The sequence below is a fragment of the Podarcis bocagei genome, assembly GCF_964188305.1.
Source record: "Podarcis bocagei genome assembly, chromosome: 11".
NCBI classification, from domain to species: Eukaryota; Metazoa; Chordata; class Lepidosauria; order Squamata; family Lacertidae; genus Podarcis; species Podarcis bocagei.
Genome location: NC_138136.1, coordinates 2,830,375 through 2,843,404, shown reverse-complemented (window position 1 = coordinate 2,843,404; position 13,030 = coordinate 2,830,375). Strand labels below are relative to the sequence as shown.

The 13,030-nt window shown below is 43.8% G+C and overlaps 1 protein-coding gene across 2 annotated transcripts in view; it reads left to right on the top strand.

Moving 5' to 3' along the window:
- LOC308597735 (uncharacterized protein) overlaps positions 1-13,030 on the top strand; it is a 33,223-nt gene that overhangs the window by 11,702 nt on the left and 8,491 nt on the right. For both annotated transcript variants that reach the window (XM_081213793.1, XM_081213794.1), the window contains 3 exons: positions 2,568-2,678; positions 3,975-4,087; positions 9,563-9,643. In XM_081213793.1, the coding sequence (XP_081069919.1) occupies positions 2,568-2,678; positions 3,975-4,087; positions 9,563-9,643 (305 nt within the window). The remainder of the gene's footprint in view (positions 1-2,567; positions 2,679-3,974; positions 4,088-9,562; positions 9,644-13,030) is intronic.

Genomic DNA, 13,030 nt, shown 5'->3' with positions numbered 1-13,030 from the left:
CATATGTCAGGAGTGCTCTGATGGTGTTTCCTGCTTGGCAGGGGGTTGGACTCGATGGCCCTTGTGGTCTCTTCCAACTCTAGGATTCTATGATTCTATGATTCATGCAGATCTTCATAATACTTTAGATGGAGATTTCCCAGTCATGGCAACTATTTTAGATTCTCACAGGGAACCTTCTGTGACCATAATTAAAGTCATTCTGCAGAACCCAATGAAGTATCAGCAGGGAAGAGTGAAGTATTAGGCTGTTACCCTGTATCACATAATGAATAAGATACAGTACATTGATGCCATCATTTGATACATTTGTGTGCAGTGAAAGAACTTGGAGCTACATTCATATAGATAAGGTTGCCAGGTTGCAATGTGGAGAACCTCATATGAATGTTAATACAGTAAGACACGATTAATTTATGCAGTGACTGTACCTCTTGCCATGGCCTTTACAGCGGAACCTCGGGTTGTGGGCGTAATCCATGACAGAGGCACGTCCGCAACCCGCAGCATTCATAACCTGCAGTGCTGTGTCTGTGCATGCGCGTGACGTGATTTGGTGCTTCTGTGTATGCATGAGTGGCGAAACCCAGAAGTAACCCTTTCCAGTACTTCTGGGTTTCCCGTGGTCCGCAACCTGAAAACACGTAACCCGAAGCATTTGTAACCCGAGGTACCACTGAACTTGTTTTTCCACTTAGCCTCCTCCCGGCCTAATGTGAAGAATATGTTCAACCCTTGTTGCACACTTCTCTCAATTTTGTGATGCAGTTCTCCAAGCAAATAATGAGTACAAAAATGTGTCATTTCCGGGTTATGGCGGGCCCTAAAAACAGATCCCTGCTGTAACCTGAGGTTCCACTGTACATTTATGTTGCTACCAGACAGAGGCAGCATTGAATCCACATTCTTCAATGGATGTAGAGAAAGTGGAGAGGGAGCTGCTTTGCTTCCACGAACTCTGGGTCATCTAATGAAACTGAATGTTGGGAGCTTCAGGGCAGACAAAAGAAAGTTGCTGAGAATCACAAGTGGGATGAATGACCTTGCACTCAGGTGCTGCCTTCCCAGAGGTGTCTATTATTCGGCTGCTGTGAAAACAGGATGCTGCAATAGGTGGATCTTGTTCCAGTTCAGCTGAGCTTTTCTTCTGTCCTTAATGCGGTTTTGAGATGGTGTTACAGGACCAGTGGCAGAGCTTAATCCTCTGGCACCTGAGGGGCGGAGAGCAAGCGGGGGCAGGGCTGGCGGGTGTCCTGGGGGCATGGCACGCTGCCCGCAGGGGTGTGGTGCGGCGCCTGCGGGGGCATGGCGCCCAGCACGGGGGGGGGGGGACAGCTCCGATGGCACCCCATCGGGATCGCGCTGCCTGGGACGGTGCGCTCCCCCGCACTCCTCTTCCTCCACAGTGCACAGGACTTTGACTGTCATCAGCAGCAGCCCAAGTGGGAAGCACTTCATATGGACAGCAATGGTCTCTCTTGTTTTGAGAACATGTTTAGTTGCAATGGGTCAATCAGTCTGGACCCCAACTATCATGGCTACTCAGTGTCACTGGCAAGTATATCAGCCTTAAACTCTTTCCAAAGTTGCAAGTCCTCGAGCAGGAGAAGCCAGTGTGGGGAGCTCCAGATGTTGCTGGAGTGCAGCTCTCAGTATCCCTGACCGTGGGCCCGGCTGTGTGGGGCTGGTGGGAGCTGGGGTCCAGCAGCTTCTGCAGGTGACCTCGCTGGCTTCATCAGCACTAGAGTTTATGCATCACGAGCATTTCAAACTTCAGAGGAACGCTTATTCTCAAATGTAACTGCAAACAAAAATGTCTGAGTGCATTTTCCCCCTTTTCTGTTTAAGCCAAAGACAAAACACACTGTAACCCAAGGAATGGAGATTGGAAAACCAAAGGGATCTTTCCATTCAATAATAATGTGACAATTCACTACAGAATCACACAAGGCTTGGGGGTTTTTTTGCACTTAATTTATTTATTATTAATGTTGCAATACATATATGAAATCTTTACATATTGATAAATATATATTATATTCGTAAATTCACATTTTCACATTTCATTATGTACCAACATTTATCCATTTCTTATTTCTTGCCCTGTGTCTTCCCTCCATCCGTGCGTGACTTCCTTGTTATTATTTTGTAACTTTATTATTGAGATTGTAATTCTGTATCTTAATAATTAAACATTTAATCTTATATATCTGCTTAGTTTAGCTTAGCTTAACTTAACTTTGTGACATCAGTCTATACACATCAATAAATTCTTGATGGAGCATCTTTTGGTCATGTATTCTTCCACACATTTCCATTCCTTTTTGAGATTTTGATTAGATTGCATTCTAATTGTTGCCGTCATTTTTGCTAATTCAATCATTTAAAAAAAAATTTTTTGCCAATCTTTCAATGTTGGTACTTCTTCTGATTTCCAATTTTTTGCAATCAGTAACCTTGCGGCAGCTGTTGCATATAAAAAGGTTCTTTTCATGTCTTTTGTTGTCATTTGTTATAATTCCTAAAATGAATGTTTCCGGCTTCTTACACAAGGCTTGTTTTTACAGGTGAAATTGGGCAGGGCCAATCTTGGTTGAACAAACTGAGCTTCAACAAGAACAAGCTCTCATTTGTAACATGCCTGAATGAAACGAAAGGAAACAAAACTGCACAAAAAGGTATTTCGACAGCATAGGCTGAAGCATATATTCTGCCTGACATACATTCCATTGTACCATTCCCACGGTGAGACATGGGTGTTTCCTTAGAAATATATCCTATTTGTGGTAAGTGTAAACTCCTCTTGACTCACCTCATTTTTGTGTCTGTGACCCCAGTAGTCATTCAGGAGTTCTGGAGAACTAAATCTCCTAGGAAGCCATGGGCTCCTGAGTTCAGGGAAAGAGCTTGCTGCCACTGCTGTGACTTGCCTGCTGCAAATTGGGAAGAAGGGATGCGGTTGGCGGCAGGAAATGAGACGCTGAAGGAAGAACAGAGGCTGACTGGCAGGCAGCAATGCCACCTGCTTAGCTCTGTGGAACTAGCGCATTTACAAGTCCACATAATGTTCATTCAAGCATTTGAAAATCCTATAGTGTGACAACAACTAACCTTTGGAACCCCCTGTCCATTAACATTACATGGGTACCTCCACTGTATTATTTTCATAATCTGCTAAAAACCCTTTTTGGTTCATCTACCCAGCTATGTGACTTTAGTGTGCAGTTTTAACATGATTTTAATAAGTACAATTGTTTTAAAGAGCTGTTAAAAGAGCAGGCAACTTGCTTTAAATGTTTGTTTTTACTAGCATTTTAAAAGATTTTTTAACTGAACATTTCATATTGTCTTTTCTATACTGCTTAGTAGAGGTCTTTTGCTTGCATGGTAAGTGGTATATAAATTTTATGAAATAATAATAAATACAATATGGTCCAAACCAAGCCCAGGGGCAAATCTTGGAGTATCTATGCTTGTCTCATAGTGGGGGAGTTTGTGTATCAAGCTTCTCTAAGTCAGAATTCACCACCAACATTAACTTTACACACATTAGGTCAGGACTGGTGAACCTGTGGCCTTCATAAGTCACCATGTGGCCTTCCAGGTGTTGTGGAATCCAGCAACCACCAGCCCATCCAGCATGGCTAATGATCAGAGACCGTGGGAGTCGTAAGCAAGCAACATCTGCTGCAGCTCTAGGCTCCCCACCCTCGAATTAGCCAAATTTGAGTAATTCCTGTGCTATGTCAGGATTCCTAACATATTTTGCATGGTCTGACTGACTTCACCTTACTTAAAGTGCTTTTGACCTCTCTCTGCTGGTGAGTGCATAATAATGCATTCTTTATGTTTAGTGGTTAATACTGAGTGCGATTGGATAATGGTAGAGGAAGTTTTCAGCTATGAGCATTTCTGGTTCATTTTGCTTCATGTCTTACATAGTCAAGAATTATATTTATATATACATATCACAGGTCACCCCAGTGCTCCTAGAGTGCTCTTTCATGACAATCAACTGGATGGATGCCTGTCCAAAGAAGAACAGCTTTACATTCCATACAGACTAGCAAAATTATATATTACCAAGGTAAACAAACAAACAAAGTAATTTCTGATATGAATTGACTTCAGTAGATAATTAACTGCTAATGCATTACTTCTTTTTATAAACACACTAATGTAGAGAAAAGAGTCTTTCTTCTACTTTTCCTACTGGAGGGTACTTCTCTTAGGGCAGGTAATTAATTTATTGTTAAATCATTTTCTCCATTTAAGGGAAGGCCAACATGAAAAATTGTCTGTTGCACTGTTAGCCATGACAGATGTTTACCAGTTTTTGTGCTTTGTAAGTGATGTCCCTAGAAAACATAGAAAATACAAGTTTATTTCAATTTCCTCAGGAATACAGTAAAAATAATAATAGTAATAATTTTAACTGCTGAAATTGTTCAAACATGATAATATGTTCCGGTCCTGATCCTTTGGCAAGGCATATTTTGTTTCCTTTTTAATGTTTACTCTGGTGGAAGCCTGGCTTGCATCCAATATACAGTATTTATCCAAACTAATACATTTGTCCTGGGATCAGGGCATCTGAGGTCGGATGAGAAGGGTGGCTTTGTGTGCTCATCCCCTAAGAGACATCTTCTGTCATAACATTGTTCCAAGCTAAACAAGGCAGAGAAGGAGCAGACTGGGCACCCACCACATAGCATCATGCATTCTATTTTGCATAAGAATTGAGGATGGATTGAAGTTACCTGTGTGAATAAGCTTTCTTTTTTTTCTCAGCAAAGTTCATAATACCATAATGCAAACTTCTCATAGTTTTTATATTATAATAACTGAAAGCTCAGTAGAGTATAGTAACCTCAGTTGCTATACTTCATCCAAAGACAGGTATATATAAAACTATGCCTAAACGGGGGAAAGGAGAGCAATCCAGCCCCCCTCTCTTCCCAGTTGATCCAGCTACTGGTGCTGGGCCCAATTTAGAGCCAGTGCAGCCAAAAAAGGGGGACAAAATGGTCTCCTACACATTCTGCCCTGGCCAGTGTGAGCAGCAGGGCTTTGGGTGTGAAATGGCTCCACCACCTTGATCAGCCACGCTGATCCTGGCCAGGGGTTGGGATTGCTCCCCAGGTCTTGAAGCTAAGACTCAAGAGAAAGCAAACAATTCTCCATTGTAAGGCTGCGCAAATAAATTTCATTTTGTGTCTGCTTCTGTTGAACTGATACGGTAACAGGCTTGTGAGAATCAAAATCAAATATCTGCCTGCCTGTGCACCTGCTTTGGTCTGCTTGTGGGAAATGCTTGAGGTGTGCTTAGTGTTTACATCTAGTTGGGAACAGACCACATTTTCATTGTAGTGTGGCCTAGGATATTCTCAAAGCAAGTTTTTATCAGAATATGTCCCTGGTTAGGATCAAGGTAAGCACTTCTTTCCCACCACCTGGCAAGATGCCTGTTTTGCTCTGCAAGTCATCATAGTCCAGGAAGGAGCCTGCTAGAGACAGAGGCATAGGAAGGGGGGGTGCGGGGAGTGCTGTTCACCTCGGGTGTCATGACTGAGGGAGGTGAAAAAATGGCAGGTGAGTGGGCGGCACACCTCGCACCTGGCATCAGCTCTACTGACCCGGAGGCAGAGAGCAGCCCTCCTTAGCCGTGGTGAAGCACACCGGGCCGCAGCAGCTGCTGCAGAGAGCAGGAGAAGAGTGAGCAGCAGCTTCCCTGCCCCTCTCCTACCCTGAACTGTGGTGCATGGGAGGGCACCCTCCACACCCCACCCCCCTTGGGAGCATGCCCGCCCTGGGCAGCGCAGGCATATGCTCTGCCGCTGGCTAGAGAAAGGTCACAACAGCCATTTAGCATTCAAAGGCCACACAAACCAGTGACACGCAGAACACAAATATAAAGTATTTGTTTTAAAGACTAGACATAAAACCCTGACATTCACATAAACCAGAGATTTTCATCCCTGCACAGCCTCTCACCTGTCTGTCCATTCCCAACAGCAAGGGCTGGTGGACTGACTGGCTGGCTCCCTCGCCCTCTTGCTTGCTCCCCCCCCCTGGCCACCTCAGCTCCTGGCAACCAGCATGCCCTGGCTAGTCCCAGAGGCCCCATTCGCCTGGGGAACTTGTAGCCAGGGCTGCTACAACAGCTGCACACGCCTTGGGAGGCAGAGAAGACATGAGAGGAAGGAGGAAAGGAAAGGGGGACAGAGGCCACTGTTGCCCATGGCACCCCTGACCACCGTTCAAGGCACTCCAGGGGGCCATGGCACACGGGTTGAAAACCCCTGACATAAACATTGTACTTTGATCACTTTTTCACTTCAGCCCTCTTCAAATGTTAGGCCGCTTTCTTTGCATAGACAATGAATGTGACTAGAGAAGGTGGTGGCAATCCTCCACAACTGCCTTTGTGTTCAAACTCAGTGTGTAGTGGCAGGGCTGCTGTTGGGAACTGCTGACTATTGTTCCAGCTGCCACAGAATGGCAGCATCTCATGGAAGAACATAAGAAGCTGCCTCATACTGAATCAGACCATTGAGGTCCATCTGGCTGAGTAGATCTACACTTACTGGATTCTTCAACATCAGCTTCGTTGGACTGCTCATGTTGTTCAGATGCCTGCTTATGGTCTTCCAAAGCATCTACTCTATTCCCGACTCCAGAATGTTAAGCCTAATGCTGGTGGACGACAAAAGAGGTTTAAAAACGCTCTCAATGCAAATCTTTAAAAATGTGGTATAAGCATGGGTAACGGAAACACTGGCCTGAGAGTGCTCCAGTTGGAGAACAGCTGTCACTATCTGGTTGACTCCTCAACTTAATTAGGCAGCAAGCAGACTCCTTATGTTTTCAGGTAGTTTTATTATATACATTAATTTACCATCAGAGTTGTTGCTACAGCGATCAGCACCTTTCAAGACATGGAGGTGTTTGGACTCCGACCCCTCCTCCAACATGACATCCTCCAAGAGCCCCCCCCCTTTCACCTCTTTGATGGTGTTCTTTAACCCTTGTTAACCTACGAGTGTGGGGAGATTCGTGCTGGCTTCCAACCCCTTCCTCTGACGAATGCCCCCCCCCCTTTTCAGTTGTTACCCGAGACTGCTTATCAGTGTCTGGGCTCTCTGCCAGCTCTAGTTCGCTTTCCTGAGAATTTATCTCCTCTGCTATGACAGAAGACGAGGGGGATTGAGGGGAGCTGGATTCAAACTGCTGTAAAGGAGTCTTCCTTTTCTTCTCCCGCGCTGTCTCTTTGCAGCTCTCTGTCCCTAACAATCTCTAGTTTGCTGTCCCCAACGTCGCTCTGGGAAGCCTTCACCAAAGACATTGTGGACTTTGAAGAAGCACAAGCTCAGGACAAAAGGGAGAAACAAGCTAAGAGGAAGGCACGTTTGGCAACCCTCACTGTGATTAACTCCTGCTTGGAAACCTATGTCCCAATTGTGGAAGGACGTGTGGATCCAGAATTGGCTTCCACAGTCACTTACAGACACACCATTAAAACCAGATTCCTGGTCTTACTTGGCTACAACAATCTTACTTTGCTACGAGTGACCACCAAAGAAGATACACACTGGCAGTGGTCCCTCAGGCAGGAGTCTCTCTCAGCCCTACCTGGAGATGCCAGGAATTGAAATGGGGACCTTCAGTATGTTCCAAAACTGAGCTATGGCCCTTCCCCAACTTACGCTTCCATTACTTTCAATAGCTCTAGTCTCCAGCCATCTTTTCTGTGATAAATATTTGTGCCTCAGTTCACTCTGACATCTGTGCAGCAGCTGGTGGCAACAGTTGGTGTGGCAGTGCCATGTACCTCACCTCCTATCACCAGCATCACTGCATTATACTAGGAGAGGGGGCAAGGCAACATCGAGGCCAATGCTGGGAGAGCGCACCAGGGGAACCAACCCAGTGTTACCACCAATGCATTTGTTCTACACTGACCTCACTGCCGCCTCAACATGCACCCCCATAAGCCACAGGGATGCTGGCTGCAAGTTGTAAGTAATTGCCACTGCCGTGCTGAGGCTGCAACTTATAAACAATTAGCTTGGAAGTAAGTTCTCATTTAAATCAGTGGAATCTTTATTGGCATTAATCTATTTAGGATGGAGCTGTAAATATTGCAGTTTTTCCTTCCATTGAGATCAGAGTACCTTCTCTCTGTGTATGTGCATGTGTCTGTAGTCTGCTATCATGTGCCAGGGACACATTTTTCTCCTGAACCTTCCCAAGAAGAGGAGGACAGTATAGATTTAGAACAGTGATTTGCAGAAGGGCATAATTCAGAGGCTGCAGAGGGGAGAAGCTGGGAAATATTGGAAGAGGAACAGCAAGAAGAAGAAACACCAGGGGAGAGACAGCTGACAGACTCAGTGTCTTTGGAAAGCATTCCTGACCCCACCCCCCTCTCCCAGGACCTCAGAGGCAGAAAGCCCAGATCAGCTGACGCAGGGGTGACGTAGAAGCGGAGAGACATAAGGGGTGGGACTTTACTTGGAGCAATGCCATTATTTAAAGAGGACTGCATTCCTTCAACTCTCTCTGTGAATATTAATGAATTACGTGGTAAGAACTTTTAATTGTTTCTCTGCTTCTTGACTGCTACCGTGTGAGGGATCGGATTCCCCGAAGCCTGACATCATGTAAATAACTTCCCACAGCACACCGGTGTCTGCTTAAACCAGAACTTGGCAGCAGGCATCACATTCTGCCAGAGGGGCAGTGACCTCCCAAACTCTAATCAAAGTCTTGTTCAGTTCACCCAGACTCTTTATCAGGCCTCACGTCACATCTTCCTGCCAGTTTCAGAAACAAACAACAAAGCCCACCCAGAGCCTCACCATCCTATGGGATTAAAGGGATGGCACAGCATGCCAAAGTGACTGCAATTACCTGTCAAAGGTCTGGACAGGTTGTATTAAGGCTGCATTCCTGCACGTATATATAATAATCATTCTCAGTTAATTTGGTGGGATCTGATTTCTGAATAAACAGACACATGGTCAGCTTTTGCTTACAACAGCTACTTGTTAAAACCATTACTGTTTTTTAACATCAAAGAATGAAATGCATATTTCAAAATCTTAAAAATCAGACACTGACCCAGAAAAGGACAGTATTATAAAATACCCTAAATTATATGGCATGGTAAAACAGACTCATTATTCTGATGTTACAGATTGGTTCTAGTGCTTTAGCTTTATTCATTCATTGCTTCTCTTATACTACTGTCAAAATTTAAATGGATGTTTGTCCACAACACACTCATTGTTAGCACTGACAGATGAAAAAGAGAGCAGGGTCCGTCCACCTTTAATACTTGTTAGTTAGAGGTGGGGGGGGGGTTCCTAGGTACAGCTTGTCATGCAAACTACTATTCCTGCTGAAATTTCCTTGAGTACACAACTGTTAAAGGTGCAAGAGTCTGCCTTCTTTTGCATCTGTCTACTGTACTTTGTTTATTAGTTTGCAGTAAGTGCTGGTTATTGGGAGGGATGAATAAAATGTTCCAATCTGCTGCTGCTTTTTTTCTTCTTTTTAGATTGCTAAAGACATGCATCAGATGAAAATTGGGTACACGAAGGCAATCAAAGAGCTGGAACATGTAGGAAAAGAAAACCAGGTGATTTTTCTAAAGTTGCAAATAAACTCCAGGGGTCCAATTCTTCCATTTACTGTGAGAACAAGCAAGGCTCAGCAAACCACGTTCTACTTTTGTTGCACTAACACATGATGCATCAAAGAGGGTGGTGCGGGGGAGGTAGAGATAATTTATTTGTTCAGGTAGAAGTCCTACACACAATTACCTCAATAGGACTTACTTCTGAGTAGACGTGTTTCTGATTGCAAGGGTAGCTTCTATCCTGCTTTACAGAGGACAGTCCTCTGTTGGATGGGCTGCCAGATCCAAGTCCAGATGAAAGATCAAGAACCGTAAGAAGGGCAAGGAGGAGTCTTGAAGTTGCCCATCAACACTTAGTGCCTGGACAGAGTGAGCAGGCATACAGGCCGCCACTTTGGTGAGGTGTTTTGTATTGCTAGGTAAATGATAGTAATTATTTCCTAAGTGCACGTCTTTACATATAAACTAGAATTTGTAATTTTTATGCAAATCTGGCTTTGAGTTTTCTTTCCCTTTCCTTCTCTCATTTTTAATTTTAATTTTATTTTTATGATACAAGATGGCCACCCTAAGATTAAGGAGATTTTAAACTACATTATATGCAGAGATGGACATCCCTTAGCCTGTTGAAAAATGGGTTTTAGCTTGTTGAATTTGGCATAGGTGTAGCTAACTTTCTACAATGGTCTTGCTTCCTTTTTTAAATGTGTGCAAAGTCAGATTTATTATGAAAGTGTGAAGATGAACACTAGGTGTATTTGTCTGTTCTTCATAAATATTCATGGCAGTAAACAATCATGCAGAATAGGAAAGAAAGGAATAATCACAACTTATACTTCCCTACTCTCCGTCTATTCATGACACCACACCTGTTTCATCACCTGTGCTCGCTTCATACAGTTGATCCACACCTGAGTAGATTTCCCAGAAAGAGAAGGAATTTATGCACAATGAAATGTCATGCTTCAAAAGCGGAGTCATTGTTCAGCCCACAAAGAACAACAGACAGCCTGGTTTCTGGGTGTATTTGCTATTTATGTTTCATGCAGTTGGGAAGGTAAAAGAATGCGTTCAGTTGAACTTGGGCAGCTCCAGCACATTGAAAGCACATCCAGCACATGCTGAAGAACACGGTTCCCCTCAAAACTTCCTGGGAACCTGAGTTTGTTGAAGGTGCTGAAAGTTGTGGTTCTGTAATAGAGAAACTACAGTTCTTAGGATTCTTTGAGGGAACTCAAGTGGTTTAAATATATGTTGGATGAGCAGATAGAATTCTTTGCTTTGGCCTATAATCATAGAATCTTAGAGTTGGAAGGGACGCCAGGGGTCATCTAGTCCAACCCCCTGCAAGGCAGGAATCTCAGCTAAAGCATCCATGACAGATGGCCGTCCAACCTCTGCTTCAAAACCGCCAAGGAAGGAGAGTCCACCACCTCCCATGGGAGTCTGTTCCACTGCCAAACAGCTCTTACTGTCAGAAAGTTTTCCTGATGTTTAGTCAGAATCTTTTTTCCTGTCACTTGAAGCCATTGATTCGAGTCCTACCCTCCATAGCCGGAGAAAACAAGCTTGCTCCCTCCTCCATGTGACAGCCCTTAGGATATTTGAAGATGGCTATCATATCTCCTCTCAGTCTCCTCTTTTCCAGGCTAAACATACCCACCTCCTTCAACCATTCCTCATAAGGCTTGGTTTCCAGACCCTTGATCTTTTTGGTTGTCCTCCTCTGCACATGTTCCAACTTGTCAATATCCTTCTTAAATTGTGGTGCCCAGAATTGGACACAGTATTCCAGGTGTGGTCTGACCAAGGCAGAATATGACTGATCTTGATCTGGACACTAGATTGGGCTGGTGAGTCAGTGCCCCATTCCCTCTAGTGGACCAGTCCCCACTATATTAATCTGCATTTATTCTATATAAAATGCTATATTTGCTATCTTCCCACACCCGGCTGAATGCTAAGCGCAATTTACATGGCAGTGTTTAAAACAGTTTTTGTATTAGATGGTAGCTCCCTCTGGTGGTGTTTTAGGTGTGTAAATCAGACCAGTTGCAAGGATTAAACTTGCAACAGGCAACTGCCTTCTGTTAAGTGCAAAGCAAATTTAGATGTCTTTTTACATTTCTGTCACTTAGCTGTGTGGTATCAGTGGAGTACAGAGGTCCTGGCCCAAGCAAATAACCAGAAAGAGGGAGAGAGAGTCTTTTGAGGAGCAGCATAAGTTATGTCTCTTGATCCATACACTTCAGAGATCCTTTAGAACCGAGCAGAAACAAGGTTGGGGAACCATGGGGATGTCAGACGATTTCTATGCAAACAGGCATGGGAGCAGAAATTGCCAGGGTTTGCTTATTTGTCTCATGTCTAGAACAGAAATTAATCCAGCATTTGCTGCTGCTTTTTTCTTCCCACAAATTTTATCTTAACAGTGACATCCACTCACCCCTATTTCCACTGTCTTTCCTTTGGATTGAAACAAATGGCATTTGCATTTAAATGAATGGTGTTGATAATAATAATAATAATAATAATAATAATAATAATAATAAATGGTTTTGATATGAATGGTGTTGTTGATGATGATGATGATGATGATAATAATAAATGGTGTTGAAATAATAATAATAATAATAATAATAATAATAATAATAATAATAATAGTGTAATTAGCTGCATAAATTCTGGCACATCACTACTAACTTTGTTTTTGTCAGAAGACAAACTGCAGCAGAATGGAAATAGTGTTGCATGCATGGGTTAGAATGGAAACCAGTGCCTTCTTATAGCCCTATTGAGTACTGTGTCCAGTTCTGGGCACCACAGTACAAGAAGGACACTGACAAACTGGAACGTGTCCAGAGGAGGGCAACCAAAATGGTCAAAGGCCTGGAAACGATGCCTTATGAGGAACGGCTAAGGGAGCTGGGCATGTTTAGCCTGGAGAAGAGGAGGTTAAGGGGTGATATGATAGCCATGTTCAAATATATAAAAGGATGTCACATAGAGGAGGGAGAAAGGTTGTTTTCTGCTGCTCCAGAGAAGCGGACACGGAGCAATGGATCCAAACTACAAGAAAGAAGATTCCACCTAAACATTAGGAAAAACTTCCTGACAGTAAGAGCTGTTCGACAGTGGAATTTGCTGCCAAGGAGTGTGGTGGAGTCTCCTACTTTGGAGGTCTTTAAGCAGAGGCTTGACAACCATATGTCAGGAGTGCTCTGATGGTGTTTCCTGCTTGGCAGGGGGTTGGACTCGATGGCCCTTGTGGTCTCTTCCAACTCTATGATTCTATGATTCTATGAACCCCAAGCCATGGTTCAGTTCTCTCCTCACTGACCACAGACTGTAGCCAAGGTCTGTTCTTCATCATAGCTCATGGTTGAT